Source organism: Empidonax traillii, unplaced genomic scaffold, assembly GCF_003031625.1.
Source record: "Empidonax traillii isolate 1590-97213 ecotype Southwest subspecies unplaced genomic scaffold, ASM303162v1 scaffold576:size640842, whole genome shotgun sequence".
Classification (NCBI taxonomy): domain Eukaryota; kingdom Metazoa; phylum Chordata; class Aves; order Passeriformes; family Tyrannidae; genus Empidonax; species Empidonax traillii.
The window spans coordinates 315,927-330,458 of NW_020955769.1; the positions used below are offsets into that span (position 1 = coordinate 315,927).

General features: G+C 38.1%; 1 protein-coding gene across 3 annotated transcripts in view; it reads right to left on the reverse strand.

Annotated features, from left to right (window-relative positions):
• The window catches only part of ZFAND3 (zinc finger AN1-type containing 3), a 141,322-nt gene that overhangs the window by 15,021 nt on the left and 111,769 nt on the right, over positions 1-14,532 (reverse strand). For all 3 annotated transcript variants that reach the window (XM_027898065.1, XM_027898066.1, XM_027898067.1), the window contains one exon: positions 7,636-7,806. In XM_027898065.1, coding sequence (XP_027753866.1) covers positions 7,636-7,806 — 171 coding nt within the window. The remainder of the gene's footprint in view (positions 1-7,635; positions 7,807-14,532) is intronic.

Below are 14,532 nucleotides of genomic sequence, written 5' to 3' on the forward strand. Positions count from 1 at the left end.
GGCATCATTCCTCCCTACCAAACCTTACTTCATGGTCAGTTGACCTAGCTGGTAATGTTCCTTCAGGATTGGTCAGATTATTATGACATATTTTCAGGCCTTCCGTGACTACCTGAAACATCAAGCACACCAGTAAAATCAGCACTTCAGCGCATAGCTATTTGTTAACAAATAGACAAATGCCTTTGATTTACTTTGAGGGGGACATATCTTTCCTTTTGAGACCAGACTGCTGCAGCCTCTGGCTGACCAGCAGAAGCTTTCTGTGTGCACAGTCCTAATGAAGCTGTAACAAATGCCTATGAGACTCTGGATAAATAAGAACACTGTAAAGAAAGAACTTTGATTAGAAAAGGTAGAGCACTTTAACTTTCAGAAACGTTTCCTTTAACATCTGGCAGATAGATGACTATTATCTTCATTTTTCTGATAAGAAAAAAATGACTCAAAGACTGAGCAAATAAAGGTGCTGAAAGAGATGGAATTAGAAATAAGGTAGTCCCAGATAGATTTTTATGTTCAAATTCACTAGGCCATGTGTCACTTGTGCATACAAGGCAATTTAAAACTGTATCATCTTTATGCATACAGTTTGTTCTTCTGTAACCACAGTACAGGTAGGTAGGAAAGAAGAGACGTAATATGGCACCACCAACAAAATGCTTGGTTTTTACCTCACACTGTGGTTTCCATGCAACCCCCCCCCAAAGGTTATATACTGAAGGTGATATCACATCAGTAGTGTCAAAATAAAACTGCTTTTTGTTTTGTTTTGGTTCTAAAAGAAACATGCTAACTTGTTTATTGAAGGAGAACCTGGGGATTTAAGAGACTGACTGACCCATTTAAATTACTGACTGGGACTACAGGAAGGTAATAGGCTCAGTATACATTACTAAATCAACACTGCCAAGGTAGCAAGAAAGTGAAAGAAATAAAAATAACCACATGCTGTAAGAAATTCACGTTAATTGAACAAGGTGGGGGAATATACTTGCAGTCTCTTCAAAAGATATTTCATGATTCCTAATTATAAGCTGAGCATGAACTCCATTTACACTTTTAAAGCCCTGGACAGCTTTTCTAAAATGTAGATGCTAAAGTACTTTTCTGGGTCCTACCCTTGGAACCCATGATGCACCAACTAGTCAGCTCCTTTTAACTGTATAATTGCCAGTATTTTCAGAATACATATTACTCAGAAAGAACAACATTAGTTAACAGCTCCTATTCCCCATTACTTTAAATTAAAAGTTTTGGAACAACATCTTCTTAAAATAAAGGAAAACAAAAAAACCCTTGGAGTTCAAATTCAAACTTCAATAGGTTTTGTGTTGTGGTGGGGTTTTTTTTAATACTTGCAGCAACATAAGCTAAGATGCTAGCCATTACTGATATGGCTGAAGCAAAAGCACTATTCTGGGAGCAAGTCTCTTAGGAGAACAGACAACAGAAGAGCTGAATATGGTACATCTTAAGGGCTAACAGTAAGGCTGGCCAGAACTGTAGTATGTAACCACTTACTAATAAGATTTGTTTTTCTTTCAATACTTCTTACTGAACTGGTTGACTCATAATCTCCAGAAGCAGTGTGTGTATTTCATTTTAATCAATGGAAGTACATCTGTTACACATAATAACGCCCTGAAGCCATTTTGGTTTATAGCAGATAAACCTTATCCATCTAGAATTTACCAGCACCATTACAAATTCTCCTTGACAGAAATAGATTCCATGGAAATGGAACCACGATTTACTACTTTACCAAGTTTTAAGAGAGACATTAGTCCAACAACATATGTTGGATGACTTTGTACAAAGATGTAGCAACTTATCTACTCAAGTTTGTTTCTTTCTTCCTGTCTTTCTGAAGATTATTTCTAATTAACTGAGTAAATCAAATCATTCCAAATTTATTTTGGCACTATCCAAACAAGTGCCTCATCTCCTGTGTTTATGAACCAGGAGCTCTATTACGCAATTTAGGAATCTACAGCTGTTTTTCTTCCACTTTTTTGATAACTGAATCACAGTGAGACTCGCTGCCAGTTATCTGTAAAACAGGTACAGTTCCTGCTGTGTGGAACCATTTAATTTCTGCTGGCTAACAGAAATGTTCAGTGCTTGACGGGAGTCTGTTCTTTTCTGCCTCTTATTCTCTGCTTAGGAGAAGACCAAAACAGAAGTAAAGCAACAATAACATTAGGAAAAGAATTTCAACAGGTTATTCAGATTTATACAGAACTAAACTGAAAACAGGGAAAATATGCACAGTAACTAGGAAGGAAATTTATAGTCTTATTAAGGAGCAGTCTGTGGTGGGCCCCAACAATGGGCTACACTCTTAATTCCATGTATCCAGAGGCAGCACTCTGGCTAACCAGCTAACTTAGACTCTTGTTTCCTGGCTCAAAATCTTACTGCTCTGGAGGCCACTTGTCAGCAAGCATCCCTTCAAATCAAAAAACAGGCAAACATCAGTACTTGCCAACATCAAATTAAAGTTGCAAAATACCACACTTTGCTTTCACCCATGCCTGAGGTTAGTACTCACTGCAGGGTCCCCCCCAAAGAGCAGCAGTGAATACACAACTTTTAAGTCAATCTGAATTCTTGGAAATTGTAACTTGTTACAACACAACCTATGCCAGGAAAACTCCAAGAAAATATTTCACTTCCACACAGGCAAGAAATACGGCTAACAATTGTTTGATCAGAATGAACCAGAACTGAGCGATTGTTTTTTAAATGTGATCAAACTGGAAGGTTTCAGCATCTTCGCATTCTATTAAGCATCTACTCTGGCCAAAGAACACAAAAAACCCAAGATTCCTATCCCGGAAGGACACAAACAAAAGGGCAAACTCTCTCAATGGCACCACTACTACTGGAAGGCCCATTTTTCTGACCACCCCACTGACTGCCAAGTAGTTCTGGACAGGTGGAACCTGAAGCACAGATGTGCCCATTAGGACTGGCCTACAAACAGTAAACGATTTTGCTGCAGAGCTGGTACACTGTATTAATTTTTCTTTGATTGCTGACTAGATGTGCATCTAATATGACAGATGTTAAATTCCTTTACTGATCACCTAGAATATCTTTGTATCTCCCATGCAATTCTAACAAAAAAAACCACTGCAGACTTCTGTGTGTTGGCTTTACAAAATAAGTGGTACCAGAACCACTTTGCACTGTAAAATACTAAGACTCTGCCGTAAAATTAAGCTATGATTTCTGTGCAAATAATCTCTCTGGATTAAAAGTTTATAGAGCTCAGTGTCTTTTAAAACTGTACTCAACTTTATTTAATAACAATATACATCTGGTCAAGTAATTAAGACCAGGCCTAGAAATTTATAGTGCAATTTGCAAATAATCAACCTGCGTTTTTCCAAAATACATTTCCAGAACTGTGTTATATAGCTATTTTCACTCACAAATTCCCTGCCCCTAGTTTTGAAGCAAGTCTGTGGTAACTACCCAGTTATCACACCAACGAGACAACAATTTAATTTTCAGATCAAGGATCACAGGCAATTGATTTTGGACTGCTTATAGAAATGCTGTAACGGAGTGTAACTTGAAGAATACAATTCCTGCAATTCTTTGATGATTAAACTGCCTCCTACATCTAATATTAAACAAACACATTATTTCAAAACAATCATTATCTGTCATAACACACTGAACTACTGAAAGGTCCATCCACCCCAAACTAGAGAACGTTACTGTCTGGAGAACGTGCCTACTGTACTGTCACCTAGAAACGTTTCACAGGAAGCTGATTTTGTGCTAGTCGTGTTGATATAAAGGTTATCCAGTCAGAGGCACAAAATGAGAATTAATTTAAAAATTTCTCTTTCTCACTGAACCTTGCAAAGTGCATCAGCAATTAACAATTCCTATCACTTCTCCCAGTTTGCTGTGTGAAAAGGCTCAGAACTCGTCTTACAAATTGCTCTTTTGAAGATCAAAGGGAAGCTGAATTTGTCTGTGTGTGCTCTGGATGAGTTTGTAATTTAATGGAACTTTCAGAGGAGGCTTGGCTGCACACTCGTTTGACAGCCCCAGGGTACAGGATTCAGGGGAGCTCTGTGACTCTTCCCTTCTGAGTTCCTTCCTTAGCTTTAATTGGCACCTCATTAGAAATTAATGAAAATGACATCCTCTGTTCTTCCTGCTCCAGGCATAGTATGCTACAAAAAGGCCCATCACAATTCATAACACATTCAATTTATATAGCAATGGCTCTTAAGCATTATTTATGAGACGTGAATTTCTTGTCAGCAGTTAATAACTTGAACAGAGCGGAAGAAGAATGAAAAAAGATCTTGAGAGTCTGCATGTATGAAAACAAACAAATCTTTCTACATCTGAAAAATGTTGTGTTTGAATTGCTGGAACTCCCTTCTCAGTAGTGAATTGCTTTTCTTCACAGCAGAGCCCTGCAGCTCTGTCAAATCTGTCTAAAATTCCATGTAGTGTCAAGGGAACGAGCTCAGCAGCATCACCTCTCTCTGGACAGGTCTTACAGGAGACAGTAAAGCCAATATAACAGTCTCTCAAAAATCTGTGAATTGGTGTAAAGCAGTAGCCCACTCTCTCTGCTTTTCAAAAAAGCTGTGTCCCAGTTATTTGGATCAAAATTTGCAAGTATGTCTACATTAAAACACTGTCCAGTATGTACATAGTTTACTTTCTACTATGTCTCACTAAAAATCTCATGGGAAGAGTTACTAGGACAAATCATCAAAAAAGGAGATGACTTCCAGCACTTTTACCATTAGGACAAGAAGATGTGTAACAGCAAACAGGAAAATTGCTGTTCTGTGGTATTAGTTTGGATTTTAACAACAGTTTTTCAGATACAGCTTTGGAGTATTTATATGTGCTAAATCTTTTTTCTTTAAATCCAAGCAAACACATATATTTGCCATTCTGAAGATGACGTCTGCCTTTTTATTAATCCTGACAATCAGAATTTCTTTTAATGTTTGAAGTTGAGAGTTTTTTCCCCACATTTTTTTCCCATTGCTTCAGTTAAGGATTAAGATGAAAATAATTTAACAGCAGCGGTTCAAAGTGCAAATCAAACAATGTTCTACCTTGACCATTACTTTTGAAGAATGCATGTGCTCATTTTACACCACTTGATTATATCTCACCACCTCCAGTTGAACACGCATCAATACCTGTGCTTCATGTTTTGACAAAAAAAGGATAACCCGATCATATATGGATCTAGGAAATATTTTAAACGAATGAGAATTTAACATATTTATTGTTCCATTTCCCATCTCCTCCCCAGGGTTTTTGATCTGGCTTGTCACTCATGACCTAAAGCAATCTCATTTTACAGACAGCAGAGCAAGTTGCTGAGAACGGTTTCTAAGGCAGCATCTTTAAAAATGACAACAGCCAGGTGCTGATATCAACAGCCAGGTGATGTGAAGCTGAGATGACCTGTGTTGCTCAGTGGCAGGGTTTTGTTTGCTTCTTATTAATAAGACTATTAAAAGTAAGTAGCACAGTGTATGCCTACATTCACATCACATGAGAGCATTTCATTACAGATAACACACACTTACTGCATAGACTGTTAATGAAACATAATAACTGCAGATAAACCAAAGATCTCTAGTTTTTTCAGCTCTGTTGTGAACATGGAAATAGTCTCCCGCCTTCTACTTCTCTCATTAAATGGGTGGAAATGTTTGTAATACAAACTTTAAACCATATAGGATGTAATATACAAATGCAGATTTTCATTTTGTCACTTATTGCTGACGGACCCAGAATTTTTTTTCATATTCAGACATATGTTTTATTAAGACATTTCATGAACTTTAACAGAAATATTTCCATAAAGCTATATATATCCAGTAGAAACAATTTAAAGAATAATTCCTACAACATTTATATTGCAACAGTGTTGAATTATGGAACCACTTCAGGAAAACCTGAGAGGAACTGACCAGATATACCTATAATCCAGTTTACAAGAAAAAAAAAAAAAAAAGGCAGGTCTTATTTTCTAATTTTAAAAACATTACTGATCAATAGAAGGACTTCTTAAGAGTTGCTTTCAACTTCATTGCTCTAACATAACTCCAATATTGCAGAATTCAGAAAGATTAATGATATAGTATAATGGCTAAGTAATCTTTTCTCCAATACTCCCCAAACCTTTTTACTGTCTTGCTCCCAATAACAGGGAGGATACTTCTATTTCAGTCAGGTACCTGTGAGCAGCCTCAGTCATTCTGAACATGACAGGAGCAGACCAAGAGCAGAAACTCCTGCCTCTGCTGAGCAGGAAGAGTCATACCAAACTGTGTCACTGATAGCTCTGAATCTCTTCAGTTTGATAAAACTGTTATCAAATACTTCAAAGTATCCTGACACGATTTCCATAACAAGAATTTCAACATTACAAGCTTTTGATTTCATGTTTGGTATTTTCACAGATAATGGATGCTGGGCACTGCTCCAGTATCTGAAACAAGGCCTATCTCATGTCCAAAAGATCACAACACAACAGTAATCTCTACAGGCTGAAGACAAAGAGATGCTGAAGAAGAGAACAAAGGATTACATGAAATCTTTGCAGCTTTCTATTGCTTCTCTTCATTTGGTATTGGGTATTCAATTGTAACTAGCTCACCCAGCCCTTCCTCTCCACACTGGTGCTCAGGGGGACATGCCTTCTATCCAGAAAATGTTTTTAACACAATATTCTATACTTCACAGAAGCAATGTTAACTGCACCTACTGTCTATGCAAATCCTTTGGATATTATCCCCCTGCTGAGACACATTGGAGTAACTAAAACAAACTTCTCCAAATGTATCGATACAAGCACTGTCAGAGCGCACAATGCAAGCTTTCAATATATGATTATATGAAAAAATAATTAGCAGGTAAAACTACCACGTGCATCATCATCGGGTCTAATGAGCACATTTAAACCAGTCATGAACACAACTGCTCCATGAAGCAGAGAACATCTCTGGAATTTAGTCACATTAATTATTGTTTCAGAAAGACTATTTGCATTTTTTATGAAACCGCAAATTAGATTTCTGCATGGGAATATCATCCTCAATTCAATTACCTGAACAGCGTCATCAACTTTGGTAAAGCCAAGTTAGATGATTTTAAGTGTATCATGAGCAGTAAGTTTTCCCCCACCAAGAACTAACTATGAGAATTAAAATATTGTCAGTTCTTTTGGTTTAAGGTTTTTAATAATAATGCAGAATGCAGATACTGACCCATGTTCCTTTACACCCTTTAAAAATTTTCTGATCTTTTTATATTTCCTGATGTACTTTGTGTTTCTTCTCCTGTCAAGAGGGTATGATGCTCTCCTGCCTTACAGGGACTTCTGAAGCTCAAATCATTAACATCTGAGATCTCTTGAGACAAGCCAGTACATCAAGGCCAAAATTTTAAAGGGGAAATTAGACAGGAACTAATTATAACTTTTTGCTACCAGTGGAAGCTACAGGATCTCTTTAAATTATCTTTGAAAGATAAAAAAATGCAAGTGTTCTCTGTATTTCCACCTCTGATATGGATCTGAGCATGGTTGCATTAGAAAGCCAGACACTACTGACAAACAGTACTCACCACAGCGACATGATCCCAGTTCCTGCTGTACTAGTTCCAGTTTTGTTTGGCACTGGAAGCATCGACGTCTACTCTTCTGTTTGGATCGACTGGTTTCTTCAGGCCTGTCATTACTGTCATCCAGTAGCCGTGGCCGTTTCACAGGAGAAGCCTCACTCTCCGACTGTGAATCTGTTGTATTCACAACAAATATTTTAGGAAAAATATTAGAACTTCCTTGCTGAGGCATCCCTTTGGGCAGACTGAAGGTATATTGCTTTCAGTTGGGGTCACCACCAAGCAGTGTGATACTTCCCATTCTATTGCATACACACATTTTCTCAACAACAAAAGTGAGCATCAAGTGAAGGACAAATTATCTTTGTTCCCTATAAGAACCCCTCCTGCTGTCAATACCAAATATAAAATGAAGTGATTAGCTTCCTTCCAGCCAAGGCTGGGTCATATAGATATACATGTACAGCATATACCATCCTAAACAATTGCAGGCTTCATCTGTCATCTCGTTTAGTTTCTCCCGCGTGCCTTCTTCGTTCTCCCCACACAAACTAACTGAAGGAGGCTGCTGATGAAAAACAACTGAACACAGGCTCAACCTATTTCCTCCATGGGCAGAAGGGAGATTTTTAAGGCACAGCATGTAAGTTATAACTCTTATGACTGAAGGCGGTACATGAAAGCACCATACCGTGCTTCCCTCTCTTTCCACATGGCTAACAATTTAAATGTAAATTAGTAAACACCAACAATATAAGCCCAAACAAAATAAGCACAATCTCTACATACATCCTATAAATTCCAAACATTCAGCTGTTTTTAAAGAATTCGAATACTATTTGCATTAATAACTTTATAAATTCCAGCTTATAAGAAAATTGTGTGCGGAAAGCCTTAAGAAGTTAGAGGTTCAGGACAGGTTTACTTCAGGTAGTGCAATTCCTTTTTTTTTTAATGATGAAGAGTATCTTGACCAGGGTTCTAGAGTAGCACATGAAATGTATATTACTGACTGGAACACAAGCCTTTTTTTTGGCGGCATATCAAAGGCAGAAGATTTCAGTGGATCTGCTGCTCTGCAATCCAAGTCAGGACAGGCTTCGTAAGACACTTTCCTGCCCCAAATCTGTGCACAGTAGAATCAGTGCTGTGTTTCTTTGTAATAGAAACTGTAAACAAATTTAATCCCAACTGTACTCAAAATTATATCATTTTCTGTAGTGCTGCAAGGAGCTGCTGAAAGCCATTACTGCAGTCGGTCAGCATTCTAGAGCATGATGGTGATCAAGGAAAAAAAATTAGTTCATTTAAATCCACTTTAAAAGGACATTAATCCAACAAATAACAGGGTAACTACATCTTTTTGGCAGGATGGTAATCTATTGAACATGTTCGTACCATTATGTTATGATTCCATTGCTTATGTCTACTTTGTGTAGCTGTCCTGGATTAGCCGGGAAAAGGTAACTGTCCATATCCTTGTTATGTCACCTAACTTCCCTGATCCACTGCTTCTCAACATCATGACTTTCCTTGAGCAAACATCTTAAGGAAGCAAGACTACAAATACCTGCCAGCTTCTCCCTCGGGTATGCTCTCTTAACTTTCCCTGGATCCTCACATGCAATATAGACTAAGCCACATTGCCTACCTGTGTTTCAGCCCTTGTGTCACAGTGTTTTTCCAACTGCTGGACTCCAATGTTACACCCATTACAAATACACAACCTGCCTCACTGAAGCCTACTTTATTTCTGTCATATTGCTCTCAAGATATGCTGAAAATGTGCCTGGCTTCACAGTAAGTACAAAGTCTCTCTATCTCACATTTCATAGTAGACTGAACTGCTTTCTGCACAGGATACAGGTGATAAGTTTTTATTAAGCTGCAATGATTTTATCTGATATGTGCCTCAAGACAGATGCCTTTCTGAGAAGTGGCATAGATTAAAACTTACACCTCACAAAATACAAGTATTAGGCTAAACTGACATTCAGTACATAACATACTCCACCTTTGCATACTTGGCTGTGCAGGAGCCTTGACAAGGAAAAGAAAGTAGTGCATAATAAATTAATACAGTTATAGAACAACTAGTCCTGCCTTAAATCACTGCAGAAGATGATCGGAGGGAAAGATCCTCTGAACAGACTGCCTGACACTCTGAACAGAGATCCTGACTCATGCTCCAAGGCCAACAGTCCTATCACACAGACACTTGTTTCCAGAGCGCCTAGAAGACCAGGCTGGCCTTGAGTGAAGGATGCTCCCTTCAAAAGGCAGCTTGTGTACTGTAACCTGGCTGACTCTAGTGTTCAGTAAAAACATGTTCCAGCCCACCTTGTTGCCAAAGATGGCAAACTACATGTTCTGTAGTTTATTCATGACTCAGAGAAACAGATACACTGCTTTTGGAACAGTTACCTCCCACACATCTTTGCTTCTGGAAACATACACCATTCTGGTAGTTCTCAGAAGCAAATCTGGCATTCTGAATTAAGCCGATGGAAACCACAGTGGTCTGCTTATAATAAAATCCAAATAAAGGATTCACGGTATGAGTCAACTAGTGTCTAATCAGTTAATAAAACCATGTGCCTTAATGAGAAAAATAGCTACCCCAAGACAGGCTAGTAGTCCTATAAATTAAAATATTTAATTATATTCTTCCTGTTAATTGGTAATGGCTAACTGAAAATTAGCACAAGTTGGTTAATATCACAGAAATGAAAATGTAGCTATCTCATTTTTTAAAATGCATATCTTTCTGCCAGAAATCAAAACACTTTTAACACTGAGGTAAACTTAGCCTGACTCTCCTGGACTGCACCATGCCTTGAACACATGAGCCCCAGCTCATTCTCATTACAAACAAGATTAACAGCACAGGTCCTTACATCTTCTCATGAGCAAGTACAATGAGCGAGGAGAAAGCACAGATCAGAAATTTGGAACTTTTAGGTTCAGTCTTGTGAGCATTTCTTCCAGATCACATTGCATTCCACCATACTGAAACAAGCAATACACAACACACACCTTCCAGCACCTGGAGTCTTGCAACAGTAAAGTTCAGAGATCTGACAGCAAAAGGAAATTGCCATATACAGCCTTACTACCTGGACTGCAGCAGAAAAAAACTTCTATGAACAGGCTGAAGTGCTGCAACTTCCCTGGATCAAGAGTAAATCAAGAAGTAAATTCACAGTGTGAACCTTCAAACAATCAAAAATGGCTCCAGAGAAGAGAATTCTCTGAGCTAGTGACTGACAGTGGCTCTCCTCAGAAGGATGGTTGGAGCAACAAGAATTGCTTCTGCCTTTCAAGAAACATTTTCCACACCTAATCTGCATTTTAGCATTACACCTAAACCAACAAACACCCAGTCTGAGAGAAAAAAAGAATGCTCTCCTTTTACCCACAGATGTCAAAAATCATAAAACTTCTGTAAAAATGAAGAAAAACAATAAAGATGAGAGATCCCCAAATTTCACAAAGAAACTGCTCAGCAGAGTAACTGCCACTGACACTCACTGCAATTTTAATTCAGAGTTAAAAAATAAGGATTCTTCTAATTGATATCTGATGATGGAGATGCATCTAATTGTGGTGGCTCATTAAAGCACCCATTTGAAATTAGAGAACAAAGTAATTCGGCTGAGGAAGACAAACTGGAGGCTTGTCTGGAATCAACAAGCAGTATTCTTAAAACTCTTGTGTCACGGACAGAAACTCATATTTGTTCCTCACTGTTCTCATCTTCATTACTCACGTTCTCCCCTCAAAATTTTTCAAATAAATGGTGCCTGAGCTGAATTCCACTCTCTTTCATGGCATTTTTGGGGGAGGGTGAGATGCTCTAGGCCCAAGAGAGACTTGGGCTGAGAAAATGTAACATGGAAGGAGGAAGGATGGAAGAGATTGGAAAATAGTGAGAGAAAGAGGATCCCTCCTCTGCTGCTGCTTGCTTCAAGAAGATGAATATGTTTAATCTCTGGTTTCATGACAGCTTTTGAGGCACTCAGGTTTTTTTTCTTTTCATAAAGAACCCATCACACTGACAGACTGGCATTTATGATCTCAGCTGTCTGTGCAAACACGAGAAAGAGCAATATTTAATGAAGCCTCAAACATTACTGCCATCTCCTCTGAAACTATTTTAAAAGAAGCTTGAGCTGTTAAAATCTCTGTCCCTAAAGAAACTTACATGGTCACAGACAATAACTATGTAACAGGGACTAACTACTGTTTGAGCAACAGCTTGTTGCCAATTTCTATTGATTTTTCCCCCCTTCATTATTCCATTCTTAGAGGAGGGATTACTTAATTTCCTGGCATGTTGACTATGCAATAGAAATTTCATCTAGAGGAAATTTACAAATCTTTCCTATCACATTTACCAAAATCATCATTTAAAATCACCTCCTCTACTTCATATGATCCTAAAATTAACATAGTTGCACTAAAATCCATTTGCTTGTTGACTCTTAAAAAAGACAGACATTCAAGATTAACACCTTATAAGCCAAGTTTGACAACTGTGACCACCTCAGTCCCCCCTTGTTGCTGTATAGTGTTGTAGAAGAAGTTATTCTGAAACTCTGATATTTACATAGAAATGAACATCTCACACAATCATGACTGCATCTCAAAGCTGTGCTCCTTTTCCGAAGCACACACGCTCCTAAGAAATTTATTTCTTTTGTGAATTCACCTAAGTTTTTCTTAAAACACTCCAGTCAAATGCCTCAAAAAGTCTTACATAAACCCTTTGGTAATATTTAACTACACAATCTTTTCTAGTATCATCGTAGTGCCCTTAGCATCACCATTTCAACAACTAATTATTTCCCCTCCACAGAGTTTAAAAGCAACTTCACTAAAACTCAATGTCCCCAAACAATGTGGAATAGAGAGACCACATAGGAATAGTCTCAACAGAACTCACATCCCATCACTCGCTGCTTTGCCTCAGGAGGCTCTCCATGAAATCACACTGGAGACTATAAATAACCCCCACAAGTTGCATTACGTAAGTTATTATTTCTCATCCATCACCACAACCATGCAACAGTAGCTGTTTCCAGCTCTAATGAGCAAAAACAACCAATAACACCCCCCCCCCAACTTTTAGCCTAGCTGTTTAAGATACATCATTGAAAGAACTGCTGCAAAATGTTCCAGTGCAAAACACTACTGATGCGCTTCAAACAGAAAAAAATTCACCTTCTGTTACAGACAATGACTTGAAGTGTTGGATTTTATTTAATGAACAATAAAAAACAGAAAAGGAAAAAAAAAAAGATTAAAGAGGGACTTAGCATGTATTGCTTTGAGTGTAAGCCATATTTCTGAGCTCAACACCAGCATGGCTTCATTTCTCTAAAATGAGAACTGGCACACATGGCACGTGTTTCTAGGAGAGAGGAGATATATAGATATATATAGATATATTTATGCATATATGTGAGTGAATGAGTATTAATGCTGGCGTATGATTTCAAGAAAACAGGGAAGTGTGGGAGCATAACCATACATATAGTTTTGGTAACATCCCACCAGCACATAAGAAAACCTTTTTTTTACTGTAGTGGAGATCCGACACTGGCACAGGTTGCCCAGGTGGGTTTGTGGAGGCTCCATTCTCAAAGGTACTCCAGAACTGACTGGACACAGCCCCCAGCCTGCTCTAAGAGATTCTGCTCTGAGCAAGGGGGTTGGATCAGTCTCCAGAGGTCACTACCACTCTTAGCCTTTCTGTAATTCTGAGATTCATGGATTGGAAAATAAAATAAAAAAATTAGATACTAATTCCTTCCTATCTTTCACAGTTTTAGTTTTCCTCTAAGCTTGTATTGTCAGTATTATCATCTGTCAAAAAGGAAGTATACTATACTGCAGTGTTACCTAATGAGGCTACCAATTACCATCTCTAATGAAACAGAAGAGACTAATATGTGCATGTTGGAAACTGTATGACAAATAGTGAACTACATAGGTTCCCGCATGCATTTTAGCTAAGGTATAATTAGAAAAAGTGTGAAAATGCCTATTATCCTTTTTTGTCAATAAAATTCATAATTGTTACATTAAGCAAAAAGCTAACTGGTTTTCATCTCATGGTTAGGATCTTATACTATACCTGTTTTATGGTTTAAGTTTTTGCATTACTCCCCCCATACTCTCTGAATGTCAGCATATCTTTAGTTAATTGAAATAATATTTCTTGACCCTTTTTACTCACATACCAAACTGATTCAAACAAGCCCATATTTAAATGTATTCAGCTCCTGTACCGTGCAGTTCCTTTGAGGGATTAACTGAGGGCATTTCAATTAATTAACACATTTCCTAAGGCAACAGCCACTTCTATTGCTGCTGACCCTAAAGAAGGATTTTGTTTGTTTAAATAACTAGTTGAATGGGTTCTTTTCCTGATTTACACCAATGGGCAAAAGAGCCCACAACAACACATGAGCTTGTGAAGAGAGAACAGGTTGGGCAGTCCTGCAGAGCACCTGGCCTGCTGTTCATCTCATGGTCCAAGGGGAAACACCTGAAGAACATGTTTAAGAACAGCTGCTGACAGCAAAATCATACACAGACAGGGCTGCTGGTGTGTGCAGGCATGAGACTGAATTCCTGTTGTCTCAATTACTGAGACCAACTGATGCAGGGTAGAAGCTTGGTACTATTCTAAGGATGTTAAGGGAAGCAGGTTTAGGTTCTGCTGTCATTTTTTAATAGCTGACAAACAACATCTCAAGCCCTTCAGATATCCATATTATTACCAAGAATGACCCTTGAAAAGTCCAGAAGAGGAAAAAGAGACAGAAGAGGAAAAAAGGCCAAAGCACTCGACTCAATGGTTTTCAAAAAAATATTTGGCAGGTGTCAATTTGA